Here is a 15,800-nt window from a genome sequence, read left to right as displayed (position 1 = left end):
GACGGAAAAATATCAAAGAAATGGAGACGCCACGTAGACGCCACATCATAATTTAAGAAAGTAATGGAAGTAGATTTTCAAGAGAAACAAACATACATTTTTTCTAGAAGTAGCAAAAGTAGCCTCTACTTCTGCTATTTCACCAGTTACTTCCGTGTAAACAAACAGGCCCTAAGACACTTTGGGTTTACATATAAGAAGACGAATCTTAAGAAGAGAAGGCTGAGGTGGTTCGAACCCCCACAACATCAGGGCAAAATATAAAGTCATTACCAACCCCGCCAACAAATTTTCTTGGACTCATTTAGAGCTCTTTCACATAGGACATAATTTGGATGAACTGTATAATTTGGATGAACTGTAGCTATCCATCCCACTAAGACACACACACATAAAGAAGGTCATAATCTAATGTTGCCCCTTGTTTGGCTTTAACCTTTTACCTTGTCGGCGTTGATACGAAACCCTAAGGTTAACGTCGGTCAACGCGTAGCCCTAGGTCAACGCCGATCAACGCGTTGCGATGAAAGTCAACGTTAATCGATAAGAAACCCCAACGTCAATGTCGGTCAACGCGTAGCCCTAGGTCAATGTCGGTCAATGTGTTACCCTAGGTCAACGCCGGTCAACGCGTTGCGATACAGATAATTAGTTCAAAGTCAACTCAATGACACGAGTCAAAATCAACTCACTAATTTCGATTCGAGACTTCGACAACGGTCAGACGATAAACGCAGCACCGGAAGAATTTTAACTATTCGACAAAATACTAAATAGACTAAAATGTAGAGAAATCAAGAACTGAAGCCAGTTACAGATCCTTTGACACCGATTGAAGGTGGGGGTCTATCACATCCAAAGCATTCCAGACTCCTCTATAAAAGAATGAGGCTGAAATACTTTGGAGAGGGTATCTGTAGGCATCTAAAATTGCCCATAGGTTCCCGCACATTGCTCGAGAATAAGAGAAGACGATGAACGTCATCATCCGAATCAAGAAGGATTATCCGAGTGCCCGACGCACGCGTCGGTCAGCTCCAAGTGACTGCCGCGCTTATCAGTCAGCGCTAAGTGACCGGATGCGCATGTCAGTCGGTTCGCACGCGTCAGTCAACGCCAAGTGATCGGACGTGCACGTCAGTCAACTTGTGCACATCAATCAACACGCTGGTCAGGCAGCCCCAAGTGACCGACGCGTTCGTCGGTCGGTCCCAGCGAAACGTACAAGCCAACGAGTCAACCAAATACGTAAAAAGGTGGAATACAGGTCCGAGAAAGTCGGGAAACACCAAAATACGAAAAGACAAAAATAGTCTTAACTCGCGTTGGGGTGCGGGTCACCACCTGGTGACCCGCGCGCGCGCGGGTCACTAATAGGTAACCCTCGGTCGCGCGGGTCACCAAGAGGTGACCCACGTGGGCGACCGTCGTGCAGCTTCGACCCCAAAGCGCGTTTTCGACAGTTTTTAAGCGGTTTCCGCAGGATTTATCTATTCTAGGGGTTTCCAACTGACTTAATATCATCCACAAACATGGTTAGGCCATTATTGACTGAAGATAAGGCCAAATCTCTCATTCTCATCCGAATACCCGCATCCGAAGCCCTATAAATATAAGCCTAAGACCTCCATTTTACTGATCTGAAATTTTATCGAGAGGACGAAGTGCTGCTGGATTGAGGAGTCAAAGGAGCATGAATTTTCAGCGAAGACAAGTCAGATCCCGGCGAACTTCAGCAAAAAAAGGAAGGATTTCAAAGGATCTGAACCTGTTTCCCCCGTCCGTTCCTTGAGATTTGGCCTTGTCTTAATCTCGATAAGAGCTACTGATTTCGCTTGGTCGATCTCAGTGCTTCAAGCAAATACTTCCTTTGTGAAGTAGGAGCTCTGATCAATTCTTCTGCTAACCAGATCTGATCTTTAGGCGGTCCACGGATAAACCCCGGCACCGGCAACGATCCCGCACGAGCAATAGGAGTTAGAACTACTATTGTGTGTAGTTTGAAAGAAAGTTGTAATTGTTGATTGAAAGTCTTATTAGAACTACTATTGTGTGTAGTTTGAAAGAAAGTTGTAATTGTTGATTGAAAGTCTTATAAAAAGGCTAATTTCTTGAATTTATTGTAACGTTTGAAAGAAAGTTGTAATTGTTGATTGAAAGTCTTATAAAAAGGCTAATTTCTTGAATTTATTGTAACGTTTAAAGTTGTAATGGATTCTTCAATGAGATCGACTTTCCACCCAAACAGGCTCCAAATTAGAATTCAAAGAAAAAAATAAGCAAACCAAAAAAAATTATTAGAATTCAAAGGTCCCAAATTAGAATTCAAAGAAAAAAATAAGCAAACAAAAAAAATTATTAGAATTCAAAGGCCCCAAATTAGAATTCAAACAAAAAAATTTATTAGAATTCAAAGGCAAAAAAATTATTAGAATTCAAAGGCCCCAAATTAGAATTCAAAGAAAAAAAATAAGCAAACAAAAAAAATATTAGAATTCAAAGAAAAAAATAAGCAAACAAAAAAAATTATTAGAATTCAAAGGCTCCAAGCGCCCCCAAAAGACTGTAAATATTTAGTGTGGTTGTAGATTCAAACCGGAGAGACCTCTTGTTCATTCTCCCAAGCACCTACCACTAGACTATTTCTCCTAAATTATTTAGTTCAATCAAAATAGATATACATAATGAATGAACAGTTAGAATCATGTCCGGATTATAAGCTTCAGCCACAGGAATTAGTGTATGATCCCAGACAGCAATGTAATCAGCATCACCACATTTTCCATGTTCCCAAGGAACATTTATATTATATCCCATTCCTAGATCTTCCCCAATCATACAAGTAGAACCATCGCCTCCACCAGCTGGATAGAAACTTCCAAAATCAAACCTGGAATCGAAACATGCTTATTACCATCTTCTTTATCCTGCTAAACGAAATTAAAAGGGACATATATAATGATATCTCTCACCACATCAAGATTCCATGGACTGCTCACAGGAGCGATTAAACATGATAAATTGTTTCCATAAGTTTTCCATTTTCCATTTTTTCTTCCATATCATGCAAATTACAAACAATTTATACAACTGACCAACAACATTCCAGGTCAACTGTTGCCTTTGAAACTTAAATGAATTCATCTTCATGGCATTAAAAAGAAGTCTTAGCATACGCTATGAGAATTAGAATCAACAAGAAAAGTTAAAAGGAAAAAACATGATAACAAGAAAAGAAAATTTATGTGGACAAAATTAAGAAACAACCACCAAAATCGGTACCTGTGTATGGAGAAGAACAAAACCAGAGGGTCACTATAAAATGCTTTTTGCGTGCCATTGATGTACATCCCAATCTACAATTAAAATCTTTTGGATACCCAACTCTGGCTGTGATATAAAGATAAAAAGAATGACTTCAAAGTCAAGTACATGGGAAGAACTCCAGTCCAGCCTTATCTAAGCTGATGTTTAGCAAAAGATTTTAGCAAAGAAACCATGTCCATACTCTCTGATTTTTAGCAAAGAACTACTAAACGATGCAAAATCCTTTAGCTCTTTTACATAGGACATAATTTGGATGAACTGTAGCTATCCATCCCACTTAGACACACATACACACTTCAACCTTTTACCTTGTTGGCGTAAACAGTGAAAGATTGTACAACAAACAAAGTGCATGAACACATACGTCAAATTAGCCAAAAGACAAAAGAGATCTCATTTAATCTTTTACTGTTTAGAACATCTCCAAGTCTAGGTACATATGGTCAGACTAAAAATTGATCACATCCATGTTATAAAATGATCCTAGCATGGTATAAAAGAAAAAAAAATTGTTCTTCTAATCAGAGGAAGTCAACTATATTATCCGTGGTATAAAATGATCCTAGCATGGTACAAAATATTTACAATCCAAACACTCTTTAAATGTAACACTTTCAGATTCCTTGCTCTCCAGCGACTTAATTAAATTTTCTCTGATTTCGAAACTTCGAATCTTCTCTTGTCGTATAGGCAATTTTTTCCGTTCTTGTGCCTCAGCCAATAACATCAAGAAGAAATTCATAGGTCTATTACATTCTGCACAGAATAATGGTAATAACTTTTGTTGTTGAAGCCCGTACACTTCAACTATCTGTAACCAAGTATTACTCAAACATCAGTGGATAATGAATACCTAAAAACCCAAAAGTATATACATTGAATACCTTGTTCAATTCATCTTGATGATCTTTAGTGTATGCCTTCAATTGTAATGCTTCATTGCTGGAACGGGTGCTGACGGTAAATGATCTTGTTAAGACCACCCTACCTTCTTTCTTGTCGTTTTCTAATGCGTCACTGAGGGTGCTCCTTGATATAGTTGTATCAAAACCGTGTTTTCTAAGAAATTGTACAAGCTTTTTGTTCTGAGAAATACATATGCAAATAGATAATATCTCATTAAAAAAGGAGTTTAAGAACTAAATCTATGAACAGCAAGGAGTTTGTCCAAGACTGCAGTAAGAATGTGTAGGGACCTAATGGGATTGTAAAAGCTTGTTGTTTTGAGAAATACATATGCAGTAAGATTTGGTTGATGTTAGGGACCTAATGGGATTGTGTTCAAAAAACTTGTTGTTTATGAGCATAACCAAAGTGGTGGACTGTTTATAAAAGCTTGGGCATGAGGTGGATAGATGTTTAAAAAGAAGACTGTGTAGGTGACTAAAGCTATATCTAAACAAGGGGATGACGGTGTAACTAATCAAGAAAGTAATACTGTCAACCTAAAAGGAGAGAATAAAGAGAAGAGAGAATGAAGGCCTTACATCAACAATAAATTTTGGGACACCTATATTGGCTGATGGACACGGTGCAGTGAGTGGACAGACAGTTATGTTTCCTGACAGTTTACAAGCTCGAAGTAGTTCTCTTTTTTTAGCTGGCGTCAGCGGAAATGTGTGAGCATAGACCCTCCATCCATCTGTAAAAATAATCATGAGCGACACTAGATTAAAATCATGAGCGACACTAGATTAAACCTTAATAAAAAAAAATATTTTTTTCTAAATGTAAAGTAAGAGGCCCTTAACAAACCTTGCCAAATGTCGGTCTCAGATTTAGGAAGTAAATCAAGCATAGCTCCGACATCTGTAGCAGCATATATTTTCTGGGAACTAGTCAAAGGTCTTTCACCCCAAGACCCTGTCTGTTCAACCTGGATAGGAAATACAGAAGCAAAGCTTAATGAAATAGGCTGAAATATTTCCCTCATATCCAGTCACATAGGCTCTTGCAGTAATATTGCGTTTTTTTATTTCCAATAGTTGGCAGTTTGCATTACCTTTGAGAGGTAGCATCCGAGGAGTCGTTCCACTACAACCTTGAATGATACTTGACGTTTGGACTCAATATGCTGCATGTACATGGTTTGTAGGTCGGTAAAAGGGATAACCTGTGAAAACAAGCCCCAGATATTAGAACAATCATGTAATTGCAAACAAATTATATTTAATACCATATGGTAGGCTTAAACAAATCACTTCACTCCATAGCGGACTTCTAAGGATTTTTGACATTTAAAACACTTTTCTTTTCGCTCAAATTATCACTCATAATTTTTACTAGTATGAAAAGCAATATAAATGCTTTTACAAACTTTTCTCATATCAATTTCATGAAAGTAGAATATTCATGAATCTAAAGGAATAGATAATTTATTTTTGTCAAATAGAACTCTTTAATAAATGCATTTGAACAGTAAATTTAAAATGATACATTTTCAATAATCTCATATACTAAAACAATATTTACCTTATAAAAGATAAATAGCTATCACAATTTAAATTTGTTAACAATTACTAGTAATGAACATAATAACATGTCTAATCCACAATTTCTCTATACAAAAATAAATTATCATTTAAATAATATATAATAGAAAACATCTAATGAGAAGAAATCAACTCAACTCGAGAGATTTGATAACACTTTTGGAGAACCGTACTCCAAGAACCTACTCCTCGATCAAACCTATAATCATACAAAATGCATAAAACCTAAAGATTCCATACTCAAACTATTTTGGGTATAAAACTAATATTTCTAGTTTCTAAGGGTTTTCTAAATTTTATTTGTATCCTTTTTAAATACAACTTGGGCCTAACAACAACTTTTCTAGTTTAATAGGTCAACATGAAAATCTTTCGATTAATTAAATAGGCTTCTATGACAACTTTTTCCTTTGTGTCACCACCATTTGTTCGTCCACGGGAAAAAATCAAAACAATCAATAAGGATGTCTGTACTAGTAATATAGAAAAGAGAACATGTGAATCCATCAACCAAAGTCATAAACATGCCATAATAACAGGAAATTATCCATAGATTATTATAGTGGCAGTATATACTATTCTAACAATAAATAGATGCAAATAAAAATAACGTCCTATCCCTTATAATGAATTGATAGACCGGAATCTGAACAATCTTAGAATAACAAAGAAAATCACCTTTTTTATTATTTCCAAAACCTCCCAATCCGAGAACTTGATTTCATCACCATCGACATCATCCATCGTCAAAGAACAGAGCCATCCTCCCTAATTGCATGCCAAATTCTCATTAATAATCTAGAATATGATTTTGTTCTTTGTGAGATTATAGAGAACAAAGAAAATTTTGGATGATATGATAGAGAGAAATGACCTGAAGCTGCAGGCAGCGGCTGAGACTTAGAGCCCTAGAGTATAATTGTTCCGATTTCCTCATTTCAATCAATACCGTCCATTAGATCCAACGGTATGCGTTATAGGAATTTGAATGTAGGGGTGGAAACGAATCGAATCTGAACGATTAGTGCCTTATTTCGAATTCAAATTCGGCTCAAATAGCACTACTCGTATTCGTGTTCGAATTTGACTCGAGTAATATTCAAAATTCGAATTCGCTTCGTTTAGTTAAATTATCTGTAAAAGGCATAAACAAGTTGTGCAAAATTATCAAGTTTCATGGTTTTGATATCAAGTTGTGCAAAATTATCTGTTAAAGGCATAAACAAGTAATCTTCAGCAATTAGTATAAATTAAAAATCAAGAATAATGGTAACTTTAAGCTTCAACTTACATCTTGATGACTCGAGGGGGACGACGATCTCCGAGAGGGACGACGAGCTTCGAGGGAGGAGTCGACGACGAGATTAAGGGAGGAGTCGACGAATCTCGGAGTCGACGACGAGATTCAAGGGAGGAGTAGACGAATCTCAAAGTCGACGACGAGAATCGAGGGACGACGAGCTTCGAGGGAGGAATGAACGACAAACTTCGAGGGAGATCAGTGAAAACCCTAGCCTTGAATCCACTTGGAGTCGGATTTGAAGGAGGAGGGAGGGGAGAGAGAGGAGAGAGGAGCCGATACTCAGATCTGAAGGAGGAGGCGGATAGGAGCAAAGTGAAAACCCTAGCCCTAGAATCCACTCTTACATATTTATATGGGTGGTGTTTGTAAATAAAAATTTAGATAAGCAATATTTGTAATAAGTTCAATTAATAGGACTAAAATGTAAAAAGTTATCGAATAGTTAATGAAACACTGAATCGAACATACCTTTGGTTAAATTCTATTCATTTATAAGCCTGAACACTGAAAATTATTTGTTCAGTACAAAATGAACTATCGAATCGAACTTGATCAAATATCAGGACGAATAATAACCGAACTGTTTATTAATTATTCAGTTAACTTCACCTCTATTTGAATGACAAACTTGTAAATAAATTTGAACTTCACTTTGATGCCTGTCTTGACTTGTGGGCATGAGTAATGACTCGTCCCTCAACATTGTACGTGGTAGTCCTCTTGTGCACCCCTTTGACTTGTCCCTCAACATTGTGCGCTAATCCATGGACCGTGGTAGACATCTTATCCACCCGTTTTTTAACTAGGCCTTATATCATGAATGTCACTTAAATATTATAAAGTTTTTCTGTTTTGACACTTATAAATCTTAACTTATTTTTTGTGGCGAAAGATAGCATATGTTGCTTAAAATGAGAAGACATTAAAGAATATGTTGCTTCTTCATCGATAATCTTAAGCAGAACACAAAAATGTTAATACTTATATATGATAACAAAAAAATCAACCCTCTATGGACTGTCACGTCATATTTTTTTTCATCTCACAAAATCACTTAATTTCTAAATAATATATTTAATATTGATGCTATGAGTATTTTCCCAAAAAAAATCTATATCATTGCCCATTTGAGATTCAGAACAAAAGCTTTTGTGTAGTGACTTCAAGACAATTTATCCTAGTGTTATGCCTCATGATTTTGCACATGAAACTATACGATGAAGACTGGTGTGGGGAGCATGAAAGGAACAAAAGAGCCAGAAGCAAGTTTAGATCCATCAAGAGACCTTCATATTTTGTAAACATAAGAATCATAAACTTCACTGTGATGTTCTATCCATAAAAGCAGAATAACCATCATATTAATCTCGGGTTTTCTTCAAGTCTTTTAGATGCAGATTTTATGATGTACCTGTCATGGAGTGTTATCAGTTTGTTTGCCTAATGTTATGACACTGCTTAAGATACATACGAAAAATCATCACAAAAATGTTAATAATTATATATCTTGACTTATTTTTTTGCGGCGAAAGATAGCATATGTTGCTTAGAAAGATAGCATATGTTACTTCATTATAGGCTTTACACATTTATTCCTATCTGTATTTCTAGGGGTCTAGCGAAAATTTTCCTTTTCTTCTTCCTCTTATCTCTTCCATTTTGTTGACTGCTTATGAACCCAATTGGGTTTGCTTGGGTTAAGTGATTGGAGTAGCCACCTCCAGCAAGAGCCTAGATCTAGGCTTGGCCTGAGATCGCCGGATGTCACCGGAATCAACGTCGATGGCCGTGAAGGTTTTTTTTCATTCTACAACTATTCATAATTAATTAGTAAAGAAATAAAATTGAATCACTAACCCTTTGAAGCTTAATCCTTCCTCTTCTTCTCTCTGTACTCTCCAGGTCCTTTTCTTTTCTTTTTTTCATTGTTTGTGTGCATGAAGCTATGAGGGATTGATTTACTTAGGGCTTTCAAAGTCCCTTTGCATTCTATAACTCCTATCACATTTATTCCTATTTAACACATTAAATTACCCAATTGAAACATGGATTAGAGCTAGAGTTACAAAACTTTTGATTTTCTTTTTCATTTTTCAAATGATTAAAAAACGATTTTCTACAACCTACTAGCTGAACTAAAGGAAATAGAGACTACTTTTACTATTCCCAAGCTGAAAAGTGTATTTATTTCTCTCTGAATGTCATGAAATATTTCAAACGGCTATGAGTAGGTCTTTGGTATACGTAAATTGTTGTTTCTTTTGACTATTATGAGCCTACAAGGAGAATATTGAGTTCATTGATGTGGTTTTCTATATTTTCAATTGAAATATTATCATGTACAAGATATTTGTACATACAAGAAAATATTTAAATTTGGGTATTCTTTTTTTCCTAGGTTATATACATTCTTAATGGGCAGCTATTAGGGATGTACATCCTTGACATAGCTACTGTCAAGGATGTATATACCATCCTTGACAGACTGTCGTCAAGGATAGACATCCTTGATGGTGCCACCATCAAGAATGTTTACGGTAGCCCCATCAAGAATGTGTAGGCTGTCAAGGATATGTATCCTTGACGATGTGACATATGCCACTGACGTATCCTTGATGATAGCCTGTCAATGATACATTTATTTTATGGGAAAATGGGTGTTGTTGGTGGGATTGCTAGTTTATTATGCTAGTTTTATTTTTATTTGGTTTTTGAATTGCTTCCTTTTTGTGCTCAATTTATCATGCTTAGGATAATCAACTAGAATAATAAATGGTAGAAATTTTTTTTGATATGCTATACTTATCGTAAATAGTTTGATAGTTTATGCTTTTTAAATTCCAAAATAGTTATCTAGTTTTTTTATTTCTATTCATGAATGATGATATTGCTTGAATATAAATTTGATAGGTTATGCTTCTCTTAAATCACTTGATAATTTATGCTTAAGACATCTAGTGACATGAGAATTAAAAGGGAGTACTTCTAAAATCTAAATAGGATTAGCTAGTGGATTCAATTCCAAATTTTAGTTTTATAACTAGATTTTCTTTAACTCTTTTATTTATTTATTTTCTCTTGGATCCATCTTGCTTTAACTTTTTATTTACATCAAATTAACACTCAAACCAATCTCTACCTTCTCTTTTATATTGCAATTCAAGAACCATTTTAGTATCTTTTTTACAACACACCTTCCTCATGTGATCAACAATTGCATGCTGCACACACAAATTGTGCACTTGCAACATTTATATTTAGAACACATCATCACCTAGGCACATCCAGCTGGTTATTGTAGCCGTAGGCTCTCTAACATTACAGGTCATGTGTCAACATCCGAGTTTGTTCCTATTTGTTTAGCAGGAGTGAGATTCAAGGCGACGTGGGGCACGCATTTTGATCTAAAGATGATCTATCCAACACGTTTCATTAATCCGTGGCTTGAGGGTTGGCCTATAATTAGGTGAGGAATGATGAGGGGACTGTTCACTTTCCTCCCCAAAACCCTGCGCATGTTTTTTGAGAGAACCACAAAAAAACCTACCTCTTTCACCCATGATTTTTCATCTTTATTGTCGATCCTCAATGGAGCAAGCATGCTTAAATGATCACAGACTTCTCGAACGAGCCAAGCTATGCCTTCTCTTGGCCAATCAATCACCACCGAGGAGCATATAGTTGCTAATGGTGGAGATGAGCCACACAGATGCCCTTTCTACAAGGGTAAGCCTCTATTTAAATTTTTATATTGTCGTGAAGTGGTCCATGGTAGGGCCAGCACTCAACGCACTTACATTCTTTTGCCTTTTTTCAGCTTGGTCAGAGCTTGTATTGATTTTATTTCTCATGCTGGGTTATGCCATACATAGTTTTTTTTAGGCCGAGTTGTCATCTTTCTATTTACACAGAGTTAGTTATCTATCTATTTCTCTCTACGCTTTGACATCTTAATGAAGACACCCCCACCAAGTTAAGATTCAACACTCTTTTTGCATTGATTAAGACTCTTTCATCTTTTTCAAGTGGCATTCTTTGACAAACCCCACGATCTTGATCGGCAGCTGGGTTCAAAGAAGAGAAGAATAATCACAAGTACTTCTACTTTGGTACTTTGTCAATTTTGGGTACCAATGATCCTGATTTGGAGAGAGTAGTGTTGCATCCTAACACATTATAACTCTGTGCTATGATCAGTGAGAATGCCCTCACAGTTTTTTATCACTCTACCTTCCAAAAACCTATTTATTTGTTCGGGATCAAGCGACATGGATAGGTCCTCACTGGGGTTCCCATTGGTTATACACCATTAGACAAGTATGATTATATCTCTCGTCCTAGAGCGCTATCCTTTGCTATGCTACTTTTGACCCATTAGCATGATTCTATCTCAAATCCTAGAATGCCATCCTTCGCTATACTACTTTCGACCCATCAACTATCCTTGAATGATGTCTTAGGATGTTACACCTCTTTACCCTTCAGCAACTACTAAGGGTAGATTCTTATCAGTAGGTTGCAAGAGTGCTGGTTCGAGCTGCCTCGAGGGTATGAATCTAGGTATTGTCCATGAGTTTCCCTCTAATGAAGATATGTCATGAATGTGCACCTTCAGAAATAGGTTCATTGATGCTAATGCGGAATACCATGGTCAAGCTTACAAGGATGGATCTTCTTCACACCAAACAACTGATGGGTAAAGTTGATGAGCCATGTTTTGACCATTATGAAGGGACTTTACAGCATTTGGGTCTTTATCCAGCTATGTGAGCTACACAACATAGGCTCACTACTAATTATCAAAATTTCTTACAGATAGGAGTAGACGATCCGCACTTGGCACTTATTCACTCCACATTGGGAGCTTGAGATAGCCTTCATGAGATGTGCATAGTTTTCAATCTTTCTTTTGGAGAGCACTCATATGAGGAGTATGTCCTTACCTTATCTTAGTTTCACTATGTAGAGTCTCATCAGGATGGTCGTTATGAAGTATGCCAGGAGCTCATATGCTACTACCAAATATGCCTCCATTCACAAAAGACTCATAAGGATGGTTTTAGCTTGAGGACTTGGTCCACGTACTTGTTTTAGCAATCTCCTGAGGGAGTAGTTGGGGTTGGCGTGAGGGAATACCCCAATCTGAAGTCGAGGCAAATATGAAGCAGAGCCACCATTCTTGACTTCCATTGTTTGGGGATGAATACGAATACTATCACCACAAAGTGCTGTATGGATTGAGCGCTAAGGCTACTTTGGTTGGATTCTCTCAATATGGTTAAAAAGATGTGTTGTACCTCATGAGGTGTCCATTTGGAGGAGCTTTTCCATGCCGATGTTAACTTGTGGCTAGAGGTTAGAACTACTTCCTGCCATGATTTGTTGTATTCATTGAGGGTTGAGGAATTGGTTGCTTGTTACTGCAGTAATCCTTAGTGGAATTTTGAGTCCTAAAGTCAACTACGATATTCTTGTCTGATGTTCTGGTTTGCTTGACATTGTCAATTTTTTTATTACACTAGCCGAAAAGACAATCATAGCTTGTGTTCCTTTACTACAAGTGTACGAGAGGCCTAAGTGGAAATTTGAGTACTTTGGGGAGATCTTGGAGAAGGCTTCAGACACTTCAAGTTTAAAGACACTTCAAGTTTAATCATGCCACCCTGAAGATGAACTATTATGTGGCCTTCTTGAATAAATTTGATGACTGCGGTGAGCTTTAGATTGATCTTTCACTAGCTTTGTTTACTTGGTTGATCAACATCCATCCATCCCACCTTGTTCTCTGAGTAAATAGCGTTTGCTATATCGAACCTTATTTACCATGTTGCTTTGCCTAACAATTTGATTGTAATCATATGTATGTTGGTAGCCCTAACGCAAAATTAGGGCACAACAGGAGTTTGATGGATGATACCAGGGCATGATGTTATTTTATATCAGGGTGTACTGGGGATTCGTTTACTCTCTTGAGGCAAACATGGCATGTTATCACCTCGTACGTATTTTGTGATTGGTATAACACTGTCAAGGTTTTGCACCAAGGTTGCTGATAGTGAATCGCGGCTCGTTGCGGTGAGGTACTGCTAAGGCTATTTCAGGCTATTGCGGCAAAATAGCGGCAAATAGCGCACGGTCAAATAGTAGTCAAATATAAATATATTTAAATATTCTAAATAATAAGAAAAATCATATAAAAATCTAAAAATTCTATAAATTATTTCTTCATTCATTTCATACAATAAATAAACATGCTATATTTCTTCATTCATACAATAAGTACAATAAATAAACATGCTATATTTCTTCATTCATACAATAAGTTATAATAATTTCAGATGTTGATTTTTGATTATACAAGTTTTCTTGAAGTTGGACCTAATGGAGTGATAGAATGAGGAAAATTTTGATTGCAGCTGCTGATTATGAAGATCAAGCCATTTATACATAAATTAATTAGTTGTAAATTTCTTGTATTATCAGTAAATAACAATTCATAAGCTTGGTGTATGAAATATGAATGAACTATGAAGAAATTCGCGGAGCCTGGAAGTTGATTACCTTGTAAATAATTTCAATAAATAACAGTTGATTACATGTTTCTCTGTTGCAGACGAAGCCGCTGTCAACAGAGATGGAGATGTTGGCTGAAGGAACGTGAGAGAGCCTGGAAGTTGTCGTCGGAGCCTAGAAGTCAAGTTGTTGGTGTGGGAGCCTGGAAATCGTTGGTCGTCGCTAGAAGTTATCGTCGGAGGAGCTTGGACGTTGGTGGAAGTTGTCGTCGCTGGTGAGAGAGAGATGGGTTTTAAAGGAGAGAGAAGCAGTCGGGAGTGGGAGAGAGCTTGGACGTCGTTGCTGGAACTGGAAGTTGTCGTCGACTTGTCACTGGAAGTTATCGTTGGAGGATCTTGGACGTCGCTAGAAGTTATCGTCGCTGGAGCTTGGACGGCACTGGAATCAGTCGTCATTATTAGCACTGGAAGTCGTCATCGGCGAATTAAGTTTAGTGGGTATGGGTCGGGTTCGGGGGCGATTCACAAACAAAACTTGATGCGGGTCATAGCAGGATTAGCACTTCTAAGCGCTAAAACGCGCAATTCGAACACAAAGCAGTTTTTACTGCTTAATCACACCTCATAAGCCTTAAGCGTAGCGCTGATGTCTCGCTTCCGCTATTCGCGGCACGATAGCGACGCTTTTTGCCGCTTTTTAAATCATTGTTTTGCACACACAGTATCAACGGTCAATGTCATGCCTTACTCATATAAACACCTTTTTCATGAAGGAATCTATAAGGAAGAGTCATGCCAATGGTTTAAAGGACTACTAAAGGGCGTATCAATAGGGTGCATCTAAACGTCTATTGGAAAAATAAAGGACAAATGATGAGGATATGGAGGACCTGCATTGGACCTCTTTGGCTGAGGATGTGGATGCATGAACTCCCCTAAGAGGGCAGCTTCCCACCATGCTTGGCTTAGGTGTAGAAGTCAAAATATATAGGCCCCTTCCACATGCAATTGATCTCTCGAGTCATGATAGGCCTAAATGGATACTCAGCACAAGTCTACTAGTTGAGTCCAAGAAGTGAATGCCTATGGACCAAACATTAAATCAAATCAAAATGGTCCAAGCACAAGCACATAGCAAAGCTCGGCCAAGTCATAATGAAGCTCACTCTCAAGATCAAGTCAAAGTGAAGCTTCAAGATAAGTTCGCCCAAAATGAGCTTCGCCCAAATGGTCCGCGTGAGACACATAGCGAAGCTTGCCCAAGAGAGCTTCGCTCAATAGCTCACGTGGGCCACGTCACCCATATTCCAAAGATAATGGGCTACCCTTATTCTGGTGAAGTTTGCTAAATGAACTTCTCCCATGACCATTATCAGTGATCTTCGGCTATGGCTTTTATTGGTGAACTCCGCATATGGCCTTCATTAGAGAACTTCGCCCATGGTCGTTATTGGAGAAATTCACTCATAACTATTTTCACAAGCTAACTTTTAAGGAAACGTTTTACTCGACTACCTCGACTATCTCACCCATTTAAGGGGAGTAAATGACTACTAACTCATCTATAAGGGGAGTTAATGACTACTAGCTCACTCATTTAAGGGGAGTTAGGCTCACTAACTCACTCATTTAACAATCCCAAGGCTATAAATAGGCATGATCAACACAAGGGGGGTGGGGGTGGGGTGGATGAAAGATCTTGGGGTTGGCATTGTCCTTACCTAGACATCTGATCTTCATAACTCATTCTCATTGACTAATCGTTTAGCTAAATCGATGATCCTTGTGAGAAAGGATTCGTTTACTTCATCTAGTCATCTAGCTTAATCAACAGTCCTATGAGAAAGGATCTGTCAGTATCTATTTGAGATAAATACTCATCTAGATCATCAATCAACAAAAGACCTAACGCTTTAGTCGGACTGTCAATAAAGTACAAGAATGATACTCTATTGGCACTTGGAAAAGAACCCAACCTTTATAAAAATTTTCTTTTTTAGTTCCTTTTGAATTGTAATATGTATTAATTATAATTCAAGAGATCTGAAATAGGATGGCGACTCTGCTGGGGATTTCCTTCCTAACCGACAAGAAAATTGTGTCACAGTCCAACACAAAGGCCTTAGGGTCTTTTGCTAAATTGTTTATTATTGAATTTGACTAAAC

The 15,800-nt window shown here is 37.4% G+C and overlaps 2 protein-coding genes across 3 annotated transcripts; both read right to left on the bottom strand.

Moving 5' to 3' along the window:
- LOC109819786 (histone deacetylase 5-like) lies at nucleotides 2,614–3,618 on the bottom strand. The gene is made up of 2 exons (XM_020385699.1): nucleotides 3,283–3,618; nucleotides 2,614–2,890 (listed from the first exon to the last, which is right to left on the bottom strand). Exons 1-2 carry the CDS (start codon nucleotides 3,348–3,350, stop codon nucleotides 2,635–2,637), a joined length of 324 nt encoding a protein of 107 aa, XP_020241288.1. The 5' UTR covers nucleotides 3,351–3,618; the 3' UTR covers nucleotides 2,614–2,634.
- LOC109819785 lies at nucleotides 3,698–7,432 on the bottom strand. 2 transcript variants are annotated; one of them, XM_020385697.1, is made up of 8 exons: nucleotides 7,111–7,432; nucleotides 6,694–6,953; nucleotides 6,498–6,587; nucleotides 5,330–5,440; nucleotides 5,083–5,203; nucleotides 4,815–4,969; nucleotides 4,212–4,412; nucleotides 3,698–4,138 (listed from the first exon to the last, which is right to left on the bottom strand). In XM_020385697.1, exons 2-8 carry the CDS (start codon nucleotides 6,754–6,756, stop codon nucleotides 3,890–3,892), a joined length of 990 nt encoding a protein of 329 aa, XP_020241286.1. In that variant the 5' UTR covers nucleotides 6,757–6,953; nucleotides 7,111–7,432; the 3' UTR covers nucleotides 3,698–3,889. The 2 variants fall into 2 exon arrangements, with proteins under 2 accessions (XP_020241286.1, XP_020241287.1); XM_020385698.1 differs by having other exon boundaries at nucleotides 6,694–6,699.

Source organism: Asparagus officinalis, chromosome 8 (assembly GCF_001876935.1).
Source record: "Asparagus officinalis chromosome 8, Aspof.V1, whole genome shotgun sequence".
Lineage (NCBI taxonomy): Eukaryota > Viridiplantae > Streptophyta > Magnoliopsida > Asparagales > Asparagaceae > Asparagus > Asparagus officinalis.
Note: the sequence above shows the minus strand (reverse complement) of the source record. Positions and strands in the feature narration are given on the sequence as shown.

Excerpts from the sequence above, each read along its gene's own strand:
- LOC109819786 (XM_020385699.1), bottom strand. The coding sequence starts at position 3,350 with ATGTACATCAATGGCACGCAAAAAGCATTTTATAGTGACCCTCTGGTT. Across the intron at positions 2,891-3,282 it reads TTGTTCTTCTCCATACACAG|GTTTGATTTTGGAAGTTTCT; the intron begins GTACCGATTTTG and ends TTTCGATTCCAG.
- LOC109819785 (XM_020385697.1), bottom strand. The coding sequence starts at position 6,756 with ATGAGGAAATCGGAACAATTATACTCTAGGGCTCTAAGTCTCAGCCGC. Across the intron at positions 4,413-4,814 it reads TCCCAAAATTTATTGTTGAT|AACAAAAAGCTTGTACAATT; the intron begins GTAAGGCCTTCA and ends TGTATTTCTCAG. Across the intron at positions 4,139-4,211 it reads ATCAAGATGAATTGAACAAG|ATAGTTGAAGTGTACGGGCT; the intron begins GTATTCAATGTA and ends ACTTGGTTACAG.